The 18,100-nt window shown below is 31.5% G+C and overlaps 2 protein-coding genes across 4 annotated transcripts; one reads left to right on the top strand and one right to left on the bottom strand.

The window, feature by feature from the left end:
- Positions 1-1,931: 1,931 nt before the first annotated feature.
- LOC116773300 (integumentary mucin C.1) lies at positions 1,932-16,680 on the bottom strand. 3 transcript variants are annotated; one of them, XM_061528518.1, is made up of 7 exons: positions 16,533-16,680; positions 7,565-7,730; positions 6,157-6,422; positions 4,842-5,012; positions 3,262-3,450; positions 2,327-2,505; positions 1,932-2,068 (listed from the first exon to the last, which is right to left on the bottom strand). In XM_061528518.1, the coding sequence occupies exons 1-7, from the start codon at positions 16,579-16,581 to the stop codon at positions 2,057-2,059; spliced, it is 1,032 nt and encodes a 343-aa protein (XP_061384502.1). In that variant the 5' UTR covers positions 16,582-16,680; the 3' UTR covers positions 1,932-2,056. The 3 variants fall into 3 exon arrangements, with proteins under 3 accessions (XP_061384502.1, XP_061384504.1, XP_061384503.1); XM_061528520.1 differs by lacking the exon at positions 16,533-16,680 and adding an exon at positions 11,142-11,252; XM_061528519.1 differs by lacking the exon at positions 16,533-16,680 and adding an exon at positions 8,921-9,025.
- Positions 8,757-9,473, top strand: LOC116773301 (NADH dehydrogenase [ubiquinone] 1 alpha subcomplex subunit 8-like). The gene has a single exon (XM_032665728.2). The coding sequence runs from the start codon at positions 8,893-8,895 to the stop codon at positions 9,430-9,432; it is 540 nt and encodes a 179-aa protein (XP_032521619.2). The 5' UTR covers positions 8,757-8,892; the 3' UTR covers positions 9,433-9,473.
- Positions 16,681-18,100: the final 1,420 nt, after the last annotated feature.

Below are 18,100 nucleotides of genomic sequence, written 5' to 3'. Positions count from 1 at the left end.
TGCCTGTCCTGAACGGAATGAATTTAACTGAAAAAAAAATGAATATAATACTGTCAAGTTTAATCCTAATTTAAAAAAAAAGTTTTCAATACTGTTATTGACGAAATTATCTTTTAAACTTCGAATTTTATAATGTACAGAAGAAATTTGCATCTCATTGTACATATTATATATGTTGTTTCCTTTGAAACTAACAATAAGTTTATATTACAAAATAATATATTGAGATGCAAAAATTTCATGGTACATAACTTATAAAATAGATGTAAAAAATTTAACTGATCTTATGATGTTCTGTTTACTGTACATGGTTAATTTTAGTGAAAACAAGTTAAAATAAATTTAACTTTCATTCAAGGATGTACATGGCCACCAACCTCTGAAAATTTTATAGAAATAGGTTATATGACGTTGAGAAACCTATATATAAACGACGCCTTGCCCGTTTTTTATTTATAAAGTACGTTAAGAGATGAAACTTCTCAGCATTCCATAGGATCACCGACATCGACCGGCTGCGGGCCAACGCGTTACAGGGAGAGGAGCTTTAGCAGTGCCTGGGACTTACGACCCAGTTGTAGGTGTAAGGTCCCTATCTGAGGAGTGTTAAACGTTCTCCACGGTCCAAACTCCTCTCCCCACTAGGGCTACCTTCGAAGTGGACTCCTATAATGTGTGAAGATTTATGAATGAAAAATTGTAAATGCTCCGTATGGAGTGTGAAAGACTTCGAATTGTGAGAAGTTGAAACACCAAATTTAAAAACATCTAATTTTTGCAAAACAAGAATCAAGGCTTTTTATTTTTACATAGCAGATTACGATACATATTAAATTTTTTCTACTGTTCCCCTCACTCGAATTTGCATCTCCAAACTAATATAGGTCGTAAGTCTTCCCATGTGATGGTTTGAATTACATAGTATAGTGGGATGCATTCAATACGTAGAATAAGAAATGAATATTGTTACGATACATTATTACTCACTTTAACCCACACATCACTCAATAGTTAATAAGATTCGTATTTCGCAGAGATTCATAATTATTATTCTATTCGATTTCACATTTTGTCAGAGTGCCATCTATCGAAATTTATTCGGAAACATTTTCGCTTGGCCGCTACTAGTGACGCCTTCCAGGCAATGTGACTTTGTAAAGGATTTATTTTAAATTGTAGGCATTAACTTTCAGCTGTGTTCTGATTTATGTTTAATTAAATTAAATATCTTCTGCTTACTCGTTTACAAAACTGCATACCTTTGTATACTAGAGTTGGTTATTTACTAAATTCAATTATTTAGTAAACTTTGAGCAACAGAATGAAGTGGGTACTAACTTAGAAGGAGAGTACAATAGATTATTTAGATTATAAATAGTATTTATAATCACCTCTCACTGAATAAACAGCGTATTGAGTTCCTACCTTTATTTACTATATATTATCGAATTCCGGAAGCTTAATTACTTTGTTAAAATATTCAACTTTAAAGTCTATTATTGTATAAACTTAGTGACATATTTAAAAAAAAAACAGACATTGAATTTGTTATTAAAGATTTAATTTTAACAAGAAGTAGTTTCAGTCTAATAGAAAGAAAGGGTCTAAGACGCAGTTTGGGTTTTGAAGCGAAGTAAAATCCTCGAGAAATACCTTAACATATTGTTGAGTTCCGCTGACGTAGTACTCTAATACAAAATTTATGTGGCCGAGTATATCTTAATAAATAATATTATTTTTTTACACAGCATTGGAAGAAGAAAATTAAATCCGTCTCTGCTGACGATTATTGACTTTTTATCAAAAAATCGAAACGACGACATAAGAATTGAAATACAAAAAAATTATGGGTTAGTCTAAATTAGTTGGAGTTTGTCGGTATATTTATATGACCTGACAGTAAATATTTGTAGGAAAATGAAACAAATATATTTTATTTAAATAAATTTAATAAAAATTGAGATGAAAAAAATAATACTACATATAATTTATTTAATCTATTTACATTTTAAGTATATCTATTATCACTGCGATGTTCCTTGACGTTTTTCATATATCAGCCCAATCGCTGAAAATAAAAAAATAAATTTTAAGTGTCAATATTGGATGAGTGTATTATAAATAGTGAATAAGTATATTAGGGTTGCTATACTACGTGTACATGGGCGACGCCGGCAAGTGGAGTTTATTACACAGTGTTGCTATACTATGTGTACATGGGCGACGCCGGCAAGTGGAGTTTATTACTCAGTGTTGCTATACTACGTGTATCCTGGCAACTCCGCTAAGTAAAGTACATTATTCAATGTTTCTATACTATGTGTACCTGGGCGACTCCGGCAAGTAATGCAAATAGGCTCCTGGCTGGAGGGCGGCAGTTCTTAACTCCGCCTTCCGCGCAACAAAGATTGGGGAAACAGTCCACGCTGGAGCTACAACGCTGGGGGAACAGTTCACGAGCTGGTGGTGCCGTACACTGCAAGTATGACTCCAGCATACGTACGGCTGTGTATACAGAAAGAATTAGCATTAAAAAATATTAATATATAGAATTGTTTATTTAAATTATTATGTAATGTTTTTGCCCTATATGTAGATTTAAAGAAGTCTTCGTTGTCTATTCCCATATAACATATAACAATGTCGGGTAGACAAAAATATGTGGAGTGTTTATGAGACCACGTCGTTTTTAAGTAATGTTTAAAAATTTGTATTTTGGCATTATATTACCAAAATGAAGAAACGAACGCAATAAAAGTTCACAAGAAAAATTACCATCAAAATACAACGTTTTATTACCGGATTTTATAAAGGTATAGAATTTTAAACCTGCCCCTGTTGAATCACTTAAATTTTTTGTTTGTATTTTATCTTAAATGGAAAATGTATAAAATTTAAAAATAACTGATTATATTTTTTTCACTTTTATTTAGACGAGAGTAAAGAAGGTCGGCAATTAAACAAGGCTGGAAGGTAAAACCCTGACATGAATTTCGAAACTCTAAACAGTATTTGGGATTTTATTTTTGGTTATTTTTTCCCGACATATCGATGGCTAGGGTTTGTATATCATATACGTATATTAATACAGTAAATAAATCGTTTTTAAAGTAAGACTATTAAAAAATTATTACATTAAAAAAAATGTATTTATATGAATTGGCGTTAAGTTTATATATATTTATAGCTATATTGTTTGGTCGTCAAAACTATTGGTTTAAAAAAATATCGTAAAAATTTGATAAAAGCAAATCTACTTACGCGCTTCAATCCTATTAGCGACTGGCACAAGGTCGAGACGAGCTCGCGCTGTACGACAGTATGAACGCCCTCCATCAGGACAGCACACACGCGGCCAGCAGTCGGAGTCACGCTTGCAGGTTTGCACCTCAAAGAGTAGCTCACCGAGAGGCGCGGTCGGACACTCGCGAGGTATCACACCAAGGATAGCTTTGTTTTTAAAATTTGGGATGATGAGTCAAAAAACTACTATTTTTAACGTTATCCAAGATATTGTTATTGTGAATTCAATTGGAAGATACTGTTACAACGACGTGTTACTTCATTATTCGTAAATATAAAATACCTAATGTGAAATATTAATAGTATATTATTACTGTGCTTCAAGCATCTTTGTCTATGGTCTATAACGGCTAAACAAACGGCAATTTCGAAATTCATCCAACTATTAAATTTGCATTGTGTGAGTTAAATAAAAATTGTTTCGGTTTTTCCATAAAATATCTTATATGTATAAGATAAATAAGTAATAAGCAGGGTGTCAAACGAAAGTATTTTTAGTTTTATTTTTGAATCCAAATGAACATGAAATAATAATGAAAATAATAAACATGTTATGTCCAAGTGCGAATCGAAGTAAATTTATACATGTTTAAATGCAACTATTTGCTAATGTCTTTTTGTGTTTTCCCAACATTTGACACCATAAAGTAATTTTAAAATTATTAGAAAAAAAAATACTATTTAAACCCTAAGACATAATATGCATTACAGGTAATAATAAAATATGTAATAAATATCAGACAGTTAAATTGTCAAATAAATAAAATTCATTATGATTTCTAAACTAGTAGAGTTCAAAAGTGAGCGTTTCCTAAATTACTTTAGACATAGGTATTAATTTATGGTGATGAAGTCGAAGCCTTCATTACTTAAGAATTGTATTTTACGTTAATAACTTCTGTAATTTACAAGTAAATTTTTAATGGATGTTAATGATATGAATATAAGTAACGGAGATTTTAAGGTTTATTTTGTAAGTTATTTTTGTTTCATAAAATTTGTGTGTAGTCAATTTAATATGCCAGCATTTGCATAACTTTTTCGCAACATAACAGATCTTTAAGTGCAGGAGAAGCAATGGTTTCTTGTCAGTGATGATGTTGCCATATAATTTATTAAAGATTTGTAAAGTGAAATCGTGTACGTTCACTTCATGGATATCCCAACGTGGAAATTTATCCACGACTCCGACATTTCCATCGTTACAATATTTTTTCGATCATTATTATTTCCTAGTTATTGAAATTAAAAGTAAAAAAAAAATATTTTATGAGTAATTACAAAGTACTGCAATAATTACTTTGTACTTTTAATAAATTAAGAGATTAACCTAAAATTCACTACATGAAGTAATAAAGCTAATCTAAAGAAATACTTTTTAAATATTAATCTAAATTCTAAACTACACAATATAAAAAAAAATAAATAAGACAATACTCAACTATCCTTTATGCTTATATAATCTGTGCTTTCCACTCTATTGCACACATATCAAATAGATTATAAATTATTTATCAATGATATTATGTAATACATACGTTGGTGTGTCTGTTCAGAAATTGGGGCTGGCACTCCCTTCACGCATTGGCCTTGACAGCAAACCTGCCCCGGTCCGCTACTAGCTCGGCACTGCGAGTTCTTATCGCACGGTATAGAAAATAAATTCACTGGCGCCGATTGTTTTGGACACACCAGCTTCTGAGTCTTCGCTGTAAATATGAATAAAATCATAAATATTCCAAAAAGTATTACTATGTTTTTGTTGCACAGAAGACTGATATTATAGATTTGACGTATTGGTTTTTTATTTGACAGATATTATAGATACTCGTATATATTATGTAGATGTCATATTCTAAGCGGCGTGGGAGAGATTACGTTAAACTTTCGCTAGTAATTATTGTTTTTAATGATCTCGTCTAAATTATAGAAGTTTTTCCTCGTGTTACACAAGATCCGTCAGTGAAACGACATATTAAACCAGCCCGAGTATTCAGAACTGATTGCAGTCGGTTTTGTCCGATCTTTAGCAATAGGTTTTAAAGAAAAAAAAAACGCAATATCAATGTTACGTCAGATACTGTTCATATAATAAATGAATAGTTGAATAATTTTAATGTGAACTGGAAATATGAAATGCCGGTAACTTTAATATAATTTTGTATTTACATTGAACAATGTGTAATTTACGTATGATAGCTATGATTGTAAAAGGGTTATAGAATAAGCTTATATAAATTCTCTTTTACTTTAACGGACTACGCAAAAAAATATATAAATTATTCTACTTTGTATTTTTTTATTTTATGACTACTGTAACTTGTTTATTTGCAAGAAAATACCCCTAAATATCCTACAAAAAAATGTCATGCCGAGCAAGGTATTTTTTTTTTATGAAATATAAATTAATAACAATGTTTCTAAGCCTGAAATCGATCTCACTTAATCGGTTTTGGTGCAACCAAAAATATTGGATTACGTAATACATAGGTACATCCTTATGTATGTTGAAAAAGGCTATATTATAATGTGATCTAAGGCTTTCGAGACTATTTAAATAAAACTAATATTTTCGCATTTATTACACGTTTTTTCATTATAAAAAAAAAATTGTCTATAGGTACCATAGTATGTATGGCTATATTTAAGTTTAAACAAATGTTCACAGTTAATGCGATACATTTTGCCGTTTGTTGCTTTTCTTATATTTTTATGCCGCTCGTTACACAGTCGCGGTTCTAGTTATTTTCATTATTTAAATCGTGGATGTGTAACAACTAACAAACGAATACTATTGCATAATAATAGTGTTATTATTTTTAACATAGTAATTTATATTTATAGCGGTCCTACCTGATTTGACTGGAGCGTTCTTCGGTGTTGTTTGTATTGGTAGTAATTGAAGGAAAGGTCGCGGTGACTCTGTGGTCGTGGTCGTGGTCGGCGGCGGCGTGGTCGTGGTCGTTGTGGTCGTGCTGGTGGTACTCGGGGTTGTAGTGGTCGTTGTGGTTGTGGTTGTGGTTGTGGTTGTTGTGGTACTAGTGCTTGTGCTTGTGCTTGTGCTTGGGGTGGTGCTTGAAGTTGAGCTTGTGCTCGCCTCGGTAACACTACTCGCCACTCTAGAATATTATATTAATAGTTCTAACTAAATTTGTTAATAACAAAAGCTCAAGCGTGTCATAAACAAATGCTTTCTTACAATACTACGCTCAAACTACACATTTATATAATATAATGTATATACTGATGTGATATGAATTTGAAAATGAATGCTCAGTCCTAATTTACAAGCAAAGTTACCGACTTTTTCTAATACACTTAAAGGTTAAAGGTTACTTAGAAAAAAAAAATTAATAACTAGTAATAACTACTCTTAATTAAATCTATTACAATTAGAATAAGACTTTTTTTATTTTTATAATTTTATTCAAAACCAATCTAGTTTATATTATGTAAAACGAAATGCGGAAAAAATTATGCAAGGATACCCACACAGCTAAGAAATAGTAACATTTTATGACTTGGCAACATTACCTTATTACTAAGTAGCCAATAAGAAAATCATTTATTATAATAAGAATTTCCTTATTGGTTACTTTTAACTTAATCGATTTTCTAACTTTCAAACTATCAATATCAGAATATTTAATAAGTACATTACAAAACAAAGCAAAACTTAAGTGTGTACTCGCGAAAAACGTTTTAAGATTACATTTTTGAATTTCTTAACAATAGATGTAACTTTATGGCGCGTGTTACATGAAGCACAAACACAATTGCTGTCGAGACTTAAAATATTTGCATAATTTAATACAATGTTAGATATCATGTAGAAACGGTAACATAACCTTCAACTGTGATTTATCCGTTCACTTCTTAAATCAATATTATTAAAAACGAAATATTATATTGTCATTACCACCTACGGCCGTGAACTCGCGATTTCTAGCCTACATTTTATATTAATTTATTCTTTGGTAGAATAAATCATTATACAAATTTGTAAAATTCGACCAACAATAATTTAACTATAGGTATATCAATTTTTTTTAAGTATCTACGGAAAGCATTACAAACTTCAACAACAAAAACGAAACATAAATGTTGCTAGTGCAAAAATTCACAATATTTGGCATCAATTGCCTTTAATCAAGATGAAAGGCAATAATATAACTACAAAATAAATTTTAAAGCATAAAAAAGAAGCAATAAAAGAGAAGCAATTAAAACTATGTCGCAAATCTTATTATTTGGTAGTTACCGTAATTGCGAAGCCGCTTTTATCCCCTTAGTGCAGAAACCTTTGCAACAAACATGTTGAGCGCCCATGACGCTACAGTCTTTGTTCTTCTGGCACGGTATAGGAAAGAGGTCCAGCCATCCGCTAGTCGTACGAACCTTCGGACACTGTAGCGACTGACAATCACCTGAATTACATATATTTTATAATTTATATTATTCATTACCGAAAATTTTATTAATTTTTAAATGAAGGCTTACACATTGATATTCGTTTAAAGATTACTATACTTCCACTAATAAGGCATTTAATATATACACTCAAACAAAAACACACACACATACACAAACATCGACGTCACATTCATAATAAAAACCTTTTAAAATAGCTTTGAGGAATTTTCTTTCTCTAAAATCAATGTAAAAAAGTCTTCTATTTGATAATGAAATCACAATGCTGACAACAAAAATGGCTGCCATTACTGTTACTATTTTACGTAACGTAAAATTCAGGAATCTGTTACTTATCTAAGAATAAATCAAGCACGTATGTAGATGTTATGAATATAACTTGTTTTAAGTTTGGACCAACATATGTAAGTCCCGCTAAGCTAATGTTAGATAAAAAAACCTGTAAATGCATATTGTTTTATTTATCACGTCCACTGACTCAACTCAACTATGTATAACTGTGTTAACTTCTGTTTCAGAAATTTTATTAATGTTATTATAAAACATTTAAATGAAACTAGTATTTTTCGGATAAACTACGCGTGATTTATTTTTGTAAAAAACTACATACTCCCGACGTTTCGGTTACTTTTCAGCAACCGTGATCACCGGCCCATCTCGTCATCCCGTATGTAGTTTGTTACAAAAATAAATCACGCGTAGTTTATCCGAAAAATACTAGTTTCATTTAAATGAATAAAACTCGCGAAAATCTTAGATCTCATTATTATAAAACACTTTTTAAACACTCTTATGAATGTATGGTAAAAGCAAATAATCACCTTTTTTAGAGTTAAAAATGGTGATTATTTGCTAAAGCGGTAACTTAAAATTTATAATTATTAAAGATTGCCTGATGTCACTAGAATTTGTAAAACTTTAGTTTACTGATAGTACCTAGGTAAATTACAAACAAAATATGCGTAGATCAAAATAGTTCTTATAGCTTATATTTTAAAATTGAATTGATATTTTTAAAATTTATTGATTTTCTGTTGTCACAGGACGTGTCAATGGAAGTGACAAATCATTTCGTGATTCTTGATAACTCAAATAGTGATTTTGTTTTAGTGATTTCATAAAGAGGACAAACAAGAGTTTTATAGCCTTATAGCCACGATGGTTGTAACTAATGATGTGACTCTACCGGAAATTTCAGAGTTAACGGTCCAGGAGGTGAATCTTCCCACGTCCATATTGATGGCCGCTTCACCTTACATCGGGAAACAGTGCGAATGTGTCAATAACGAATTCATGCTTTGCCGCTACGAGTCGAACGACCCCCGCACCTGTGTGGACCTCGGCAAGAAAGTGACGAGCTGCACTCTGTCGCTGTTCCAGAACATAAAGAAGAACTGCCTCGAAGAGTTCATTCAATACGCGAACTGTATCGACAAGAGTTCGGGGGATTTTTGCCTATCCAAGTGTCGCAACACTCAGGGTATATTCGACTGTTGCATGCAAGAAAAATTAGAGATGGAGAGGCCTGATTTCGGTTATTTCTGTCGCACGAGGGTCCACAGCAGCCCTACAGCGTCGCCCCCGGCCGAACCATGTCCTTGCAAGCCTAAATATCCTGATAAAACACCGTCTCTCCCAGACGATGCTCCCCGGCCACCAGCTCGCTACGGCGGCCGCGCTTATTGGTTCATGGAGTAGATAACAATGATTTTTTATTGCATTAAAGTATTATTTTATTATATTTCATATATATTATTTTTAGCTAATCAAAAACTGCTAAAAAATTGGTACTTTTCTTTTATGTCGTATTCAGTTCATGGCGATAACTTTATTTAGACTTCTAGTAAAAGTGCTTTGGCTCTATAAGGAACGAAAATTCAAATGTAATTAGTACTAGTTGTAATCTCAACTTAATACCAAAAACCTAAAAAATTCTCATTCGTACGTTATCGCGTTGTAAAAAACTTATGTAGATCTCAAGAACACCATGCAAATTATTTATTAGAACAAAATGGATATTTTAAATAAAAAAACAATACGATATGTTTGAAAGTGTCCCAATCTATTTGTGCGAATAAAATTGGTTTCTTTTTGTATTTCTTAACATCTTAATTTATAAAAATAGCACAACATTGATGGGTATTAGTTGAATTAAATCTTATGCACACTTTCTAATAAACTGAGTTGCGAAGGTCATCTAAAATGCACCGCTAAGTAGGCGAGTGTCGATCTCTGACGAAATATCAAAAGAACTGCTTGTTACGGACTACATTATGTTCACTTAATAACAATTACTTAACGTCTGGGATAAACGTTTCACTGTCGTAACTGAAAAAATCATATAAGATTTTTATAGAGAAAAAAAAAGAATTAAAGTTTTATATAGTTAAAATAAATTATCTAGGGACATTCATCCATCTTAACTTAGTGAGTAGATAAAAAAAATTCAGAACGTCAAAAAACAACCTTTTTAGGATCAAGGACCATTACAAGAAGAATTTAATCCACACCGTTTCTTACAATGTTCTTGAAATATCCGGAGACAATATTTAACTGATTTTACATTTAAAGCGGTTAGTGCTGACCTCGCAAATTTGATCTTCAATTAATATTTATCACACGTAAGTACACATAAGAATATTGATCCTCAAAAAGACCGTAAATTAAGGAGTATAAAATTTAAGATTTCCATTTTCAAAATTAATGGTCCAAGATAAATGCTAATATTGAATTATTTTACAATTTGTTTTACAATGTGTTAATGACTGTGTCCGTTTAAAATTTGACGTTGCACAAACTGTTACTTCCGATCAAATATTGCTTCAGTCTTGTTTATGACATGTGCCAACTGTCAAACAATATTCTAAGTCTGAGTTAGTATACTCTACGTATCTTCTTGTTCGGTAACCTATATTAATACTATACATATAAAGGTATATATATATAACATACATGTATGTGTACACACACATATATATTACATACGTTTAACAAACGTACATACATTAATGAATACATTGAAACTGTCAGTATTTAAGTTAAAGCGTCAAACATTTACTAAATGTATCTTCTATTGATACATATCTACAATTTATTGTGTAATGAAGAACACTTTTTCTTTTTCAATCCCTCAATTTTGAATTAAATAACCGATTTTGTTTTCAAGGAACTGCGTGAAAACAATTATGTCACAATAATGAATCAGTATAATATGCAACATTATAACCGGTTAGTGAGATATTTAAACACCATAAATCGTAATATATTAATATGCCATTCTTGGGTTATATAATAATTCTTACGTAAACATTTCTTGTACGTATGACATTTACCGATATTTTAATTTTGAATTCCATAAAAACTTTTTCTTTCACTCTCGCGTTAAGTCATGATTCAGTTATACTTACTCGAACGCTTGCCATGAGCTACCATCGACACACTGCATACGAATCGTTCCCCGTTGATATCAATACTATAGTGTATAACGCGCGAAGATTTATGTTGTTAACTGTCAACTGTCAACTGTTATCTTTTTGTCTATTACCTTTGTTTATATCATTTGTTATTTTAATAATAACAGACGTGAATTTTTCATGTTTGCTGGAGGTTTTAAGAACTATTTCTTAAATATAAAAAATTTAATTTAAAAAATTCGTAGGATATTTAGTTCGCTCATTTCATTTAGGAACGATAATTTGTTTGGTGAATGGACTAATACGTCATATTTTAATTTGGAGTTTTTAATCTTGTATTAATCGATATAGTTTTTAGTGGCCAGTATTTATTTCAATACTAATTTAGGTATAAAGTCTGATTACGCTTAAAATTTTTCAATATTACATCAAACTATTATTTATGAGCACGTCTTGTATTCATTGTAGAATATTAAAATCGGTGTGTTTATCCTAAGTTTGCGTAATCACACTATGCACGTAGTGGGTATCACGCTATATACGATATAGCGGTAAAATATTTTTTTCATTCACAAATCTTTGCAAATTACAAAATTAACTTAGGTTATTGAACAAGAAACGGGAAAAGCTTCGTATGTATTGTGACGATACAAACTTGGACTAAGCACAAACATAACATGAAGTTAAATAGTAATTTAGTTTCAATAAAATTTACCTTGAAGTTAATATAACGATAGGAACCTTGGACCAAATTAGATACCTTTAGGTCTAGCTCTTGATTGAACCTAACCGACTATAATTAAGATAAGTTCGATAGAAAGCGCATTAATTAAACAGGGCCGTTCTAAATAAATATTGTGTGTGTGTGTGTGTGTGTGTGTGTGTGCACACTGATCCTTTAAAAGAAATTCAATATGTCGACTCTGACGACGAATACGGATTTTAAATCGATCTCATTCTGCGACAAATATAAGCTCATAAAAATAAAACAATACCACGTCTATTAAGACATTCACGTGCACTTCTGGTTCTCAGTTTACGTTTATCTTTTACGTCAATTGTTTCTTAGTATGAGTTTCTTTAGATAAAGTAGTAGTATCAGTTTGAATGTTTTTAAGAGACGAAACCTCTTAGCATTCAATGGATTCACCGTGCTGGTGCCAGGTCCATCGCGTTGCAGTGAGAGGCGCTTTACCAGTGCCTGGGAGTTGCCACCCAGGGGTAGGTTTAAGGGCACTCTATCTAACGCGCGTTAAACGTTCACCTCCACCGTCCGAGTTCCTCTCTCTACCTAATCATTGGTTAAAATAAATATAAGTTATTTTTAATTCATAAATCATAGTAGGTACATTATATTATTAATTTAGATTAATGAATGAGAATCGGGAACCGTTTTCGTTATAGTCAGATCCACATTCCTTGTATTGATGCGAAATTTGTTTGTGTATATCCGAGATTCATTAAATATTTTAAGTGTTCTTCGCTATTTACAATGGAATTTCGTGCCATTACTAGTTTAGTATAAAAGTATACACGTTAGCAATTATAAAACTATTAAGGACGCTCGAACACCCAAATTATGTTTAATGACAGGATAGATATAACAACTAAATAACATTATACAGAATAAGTAATTAAAATCAAGATATAATCTTGTGAAAGGTACTAAACTCAGTTCAGGGCTACTTCAAACGTGGGTACGCCATCATAAACAGCTTGTTATTGACATGATAATAAAATTATTTAATTACATCTAGAATACTTATTTATATGTTTATTTTTATTTTTAGAGAGAAATATGTAAAACAATTAACTATCAGCTTAATACTTAGGTTTTAATAACAAGAACCCTTAATCTCCTGTTACACAAATTGTTACGTTATATTATAATAAACACATTCTCTTAAACAAAACTTCCGTTTCCTGGGGCATATACCACTAGTATATTTTCGCAGCTTTTCGATCTTGACAATATATACATTATTCGGTGCATATACCAAAATTATTTATTTTTTATTTTTCAGCCTATTTATTACATTCAAATTTCTTAAATGGCTGAAACCATTATAAAGAGACTTTACTATAACATCTGACGTAATTAGGAGTAGCTAAGGCAATAAATAGGGTTATAAAATATAATTTAAGGAACTTTATTAGAATTTATTATTGTAAATAATAAAAAAAAAATACTATTGCAGGTGGAAAAGATCGCGGTTAAAGATAGTTATGGGTGGGCATATCGAATTCAGCCGTATCAAATAGTCTACACAACCTTTAGGCTGTATAAAGTTGGACCTATGTTTAATAATTTTTTTTAATGAAACGATGTCAACACATTTGTCTTTTTCGCATAATATAATATTAGTATAACACTCGACTACAACTTTCTAAACTTTATTGTTCCTTATACGTAACTATAACAAGCCGCCTCCAAAGTTATGTTTTGTAAGGTCATTAAACTTTACTGAACAAATATTTATCACGTCTTGGTTTTATATATATATGTATTTATTTTATTTTTTTAAGTATATTCACATTTATCTAAGTTGCCATTTAGTGAGGAATGCCATGAGCTTAGAAGCTTTATCCCAAGTCTGTGCCACACTACATACGGAGAATTTCTTGTGTTTATTCACAGTACAGACAGTATAAACCTTGGTTTATCAATGAAAAACTCCAATCGCTCTGTGTGTAATAAAAAAAAACGCAAATTTGTGGTAATGGAAAAGTTCTGCTCGAGAAAATTGTTTGTGCAACTTTACTGTATTTGAGCTGAAATTATTAATACTTTGTATTATATATGATCTATTGAAGTGCATTTCGTTTGTTTGTATATGCTTATTTGTTAATTAAAATATCGTCAATGTTTTTGTCGCGTCTCCGTCGTCGTGGACTTGGGAGTTGCGGTCATAGAGATATAGAGTGTGTTAACATAACTATGGTAGACAACGGACAGCGCCATCTATAATCCGTGTCACGTGACTTTATACACAATATAAATGCCTCGGTCCTCCGTTATGTATACGGGATTCCGACATAAATAATAGTCTGTGTTATTCTGATATATAAATTATATTATTGTGAAGATTCATCCAAATCGATTTAATAGTTTTTGCGTTAAAAAGCAATAAACATACTTATATGCATCCTAACAAATATTATAGTGGGATATAGCGGATGGGATACGCGTGTATTTAAAATTAAAAGCCCATTTATTTGACGTAGATATCAAATACTGGTGTCAATATAGATTTCTGTTTAAATCTCGTTTATAACGAAATAAGTCACACGAATTTTAGGACTTTGAACCCCTCCGCCCTTCCTTGTCACAAGTTGTCACATATTTATAACCCCCCTCCCGTGACGTCACATATTTTAAAAATTTATGTATTAGAGAAAACAGCTATTTTAATTTTTTACTTATTTTTATCCAAACTTAGCATTTTAGTATTGTAAGTTTTAATATGTGACGTCACAAAACTATTGACCTGCCCCATGACCCTTGTCACACGATGTCACACTTCAGTGATACCCTCCATCCCCATTAACGTGTGACTAAGTACTAATTATAATTACTATTCACTATTATATTTTTAAGATTCTTTGGTATTTTGTCGATAACCCTTTGATTCTCCACAACGCATCTGACATTATTTATTTTTATTTTTAATAGAGTAAATTTTAATACATCAATATTAAAATAAGCAGTTCTAATATAAGTATAACACTACTTCCATATTTTATAAGAGCTTACTGTTTTTTTTTTATTTAACAGAAGCAATAAAATTAACAACTAAATATTCTTAGCTGAAACGTATATATCAAAAATAAATTTAAATAATGCAACGCGTTGTTATATTCAAAAGATTATACATACTTGTATATCAAAATGAAATTGGGGCGACGAATAAACTCACGTTCATAAAGAGAGGAAGAAAAGTAACGTAATCTATTACGTATGTTAAGACCGGTCTGTAACATTTCGTATTTCCAAATATAGAAACTTATTACGGATAATTACAAAAAGGTTAAACAGTCTGAGAAGTTCTTTTAACATATAGGTACGTACAATACATATACCTAAAACATTATAATGGCGGTGTTAATGTTATAAAAAATTGTGTACGTACATACATGGGAAATTTAAAGTAAAATAAAATGGATATGTGTACAGAAAATGGTATATTCATTCGTAGACAGGCATTACTAGGATTTAAATAGGACTTCATTTTTTAATTAACGACTTCATAAATACAAAGAATTGAATGTCATGTTCAGTCAATAATTTCAAAAATAATATAAAATTGGATGCTAAACTATGATTGACCTAAAATTATTTTCAAAGTTTATTAAAAACGAGATTAATTCAAGTCCATGAACTTAATATTCGGTTTGATAATTTATTTGTATCTTTTTTTTAATTTATTATCTGCGCTGGATCATACACCAACGGATAAGGGCTGTTTATATAAAAGTACCTTTCGTTTAAACCAAAATATTTTCACCATCCATTCTCAAACCTCACTAAAATAATGCTGGCACTTTAGTAATAGCGTAAATGTGAAAGTGTTGTCTTTGTTTTTTTTTTTACGTTATGCCGAACACTATTTTGAGACCATACAGCATGAAAGGTATTTTTGATTGGATTTTAGCAAAATTTATGTCCTCAACTAAACGTTTAGCTGAATAGACCTGTTGATAATTGGGTACATATAATGTAAACACCTCCAGTAGACAGTTTACAAAAAAAGTATTTAAGCCTCTGCTGTTAGAAGCTAAAAGTCTTCAATCAGACTGAACTTAACTCAATGAAACGCCAGAAAACTTATATTATAATTTTTTAAATTATTGAATGCTCTTGTCAGTATTACATATATCAATTATATCCAATCAAATCCATTTAACACAATCAATTTATATAAAAGGTTATTCAAAATACTATATATTAAAAAAAATCCAGAACCGAACTATTAGCCTTCTTTAAGTCTATGTATTTTTAACAAACGGAAACCAGTGAATGATATTAATGTACGAAGATTCAACCGAGTTTTTAGTGTGTGACAATAATAATCAGAGAAATAAATAGTAAAAACAAAACTAAAACTTAATTGGGTTTACATACGATATATTTTACATTACTTAATAATTAACCCCCCATTAGTAACATAAACTTAAAATGGACATTATATGTGCGTAAAAACTATGATCGTTTTATATACTTGGTACGTTTATAAAAAATATTTTAAAGTTTATTTGATTAAATTTATGTAGTAAAAAAAATCGTTTATGCCAAACAGAAACAAAACGTTACAATTGTGATTAAAACAAATATTCCAGTGCATAAAAAGAGTTCTTATGCCACCAATACTGTAAGGGTAAACTTGCCTGAATAAAATAATCCAACCGCAACGACCAGTGTTAAGTGAAGCTTCATTTTGTTTCACGAATATATTATCACAGATCACATAAAAATAATGGCACTTTTTACGGGTCGCAGCTGTGAGTGTGGTCTCTCAACTGAGGCTGGGGAAGGCAAATGGCGCCTTGGGCCTTCTGGTTGCATAAGTACTGGCCGCTATTGATACAGATTATCATTTGGCGGACACCAATACTTTCGCTGCAGTTTATTGCTACAATGAGCTTGCCCTCTTTAAGTGTTAAATTAAAAAAAAAAAACTTCACCTCCATAACAATTTACTAAAATTCAAAGAATACTAGATTTAAAACAAAATTTCAACGAATCACTTAACAAAGTCTACTTTATTATTTTTTTTCTGATAGCATTAAAGAATAAAAGGTCCACCGTTAAAAGTCACTTTTAGTTTCAGGAACGGTCCATTATAATATTGTAGAAGAAATAAAGCCAAATGACAAATTACCCGTTAATTTTTAAATAATGCTCATTGAAAGAATTAAAATTATATTGCATTTCCTAAAGACATTGTAAGCAGCAATCTTTGTAATAAATAGTTACATTACTATAGGTAAAAATATATTTTAAAACGTTAATAACTTATGACCTAACAGTTTCGCAAAGTCCGTAACGAATTTAATTAGCATAATTTTCGTACATAACTATATTTAGTATTTATAGCCATTGCGAGAACGTTTCATAAAACTAGCATGAGCTACAATCAGTCGTAAGATGGAAACGGATTTGTTAATCTTAACGTAACTACAATAGACATAGAACGTTATGCTTAACATCAGTTTGTGTCGCCACACAACATACGAAGCGTTTTCCGTTTTTCATTTAATAGCCAACGTACAAGGATATGAAATTGTAAACAGGAATAATTCGTATGTAATGTAGTGATGTAAACTTCTTTTTATCGGGGGGAAACTCCTTCGAGAAATCAGTCCCTGTGGGGGCAAGGAGTGGTGTGTGGGTCTCGAACCCATTTAAACCCTCCGAAGTACCTCATCGCCTATGTAACGGTGTTATGGGATCCTGCAAAATCAGGCTACCTCAGCACTGTTGGCGGGACCACTTCTCTAGCTCTGAGCGGGCCCTACGATCAGCTATCGGTGGCTGTAGCGGGGCTAATAGGAGCTAGCGGATACGCAACTGTACTCTCGTCAATCGACCCGTGTGTTTCCACACCCAGAGTCGACTGGTCTGGTCAAACGCATCCTTCTTCGCCTACGGAGTGATGAAGCGAAAGGATCGTTTTCCCGTTCTCTTTCAACCTTCCCTTTCTAAGTCATTACATCTTAGCAGAAAGAGGTAACTGCTACCCAGGCCCCCTCACTTGTCACTCACCACAGTCAATGAGGACCACTGTGTGGCCCATGACGAGCACACCACCTCCTCCTCCGCACCACAATGTGAGCAAGATGGACACATCTCGTCTGCCCGTGATCACATAATATGATCATATAAGTATTTTTTAACAAAACTTCGGGAGTATGTTGTTAAAAATAATTATAAAAACGTACTAAATCTGAAAAAT

This window comes from Danaus plexippus (assembly GCF_018135715.1).
Source record: "Danaus plexippus chromosome 18 unlocalized genomic scaffold, MEX_DaPlex mxdp_20, whole genome shotgun sequence".
In the NCBI taxonomy this organism is placed as follows: Eukaryota; Metazoa; Arthropoda; class Insecta; order Lepidoptera; family Nymphalidae; genus Danaus; species Danaus plexippus.
This window is presented reverse-complemented; position numbering and strand designations above follow the sequence as displayed.

What these genes read in the sequence shown, in the direction of transcription:
- LOC116773301 (XM_032665728.2), top strand. Translation starts at nt 8,893, where the DNA reads ATGGTTGTAACTAATGATGTGACTCTACCGGAAATTTCAGAGTTAACG.
- LOC116773300 (XM_061528518.1), bottom strand. Translation starts at nt 16,581, where the DNA reads ATGAAGCTTCACTTAACACTGGTCGTTGCGGTTGGATTATTTTATTCA. An exon ending in GAACGCTCCAGTCAAATCAG is followed by an intron (nt 5,013 to 6,156) that starts GTAGGACCGCTA and finishes TCATATTTACAG; the next exon opens with CGAAGACTCAGAAGCTGGTG. An exon ending in CGCTAATAGGATTGAAGCGC is followed by an intron (nt 2,506 to 3,261) that starts GTAAGTAGATTT and finishes CTGTATACACAG; the next exon opens with CCGTACGTATGCTGGAGTCA.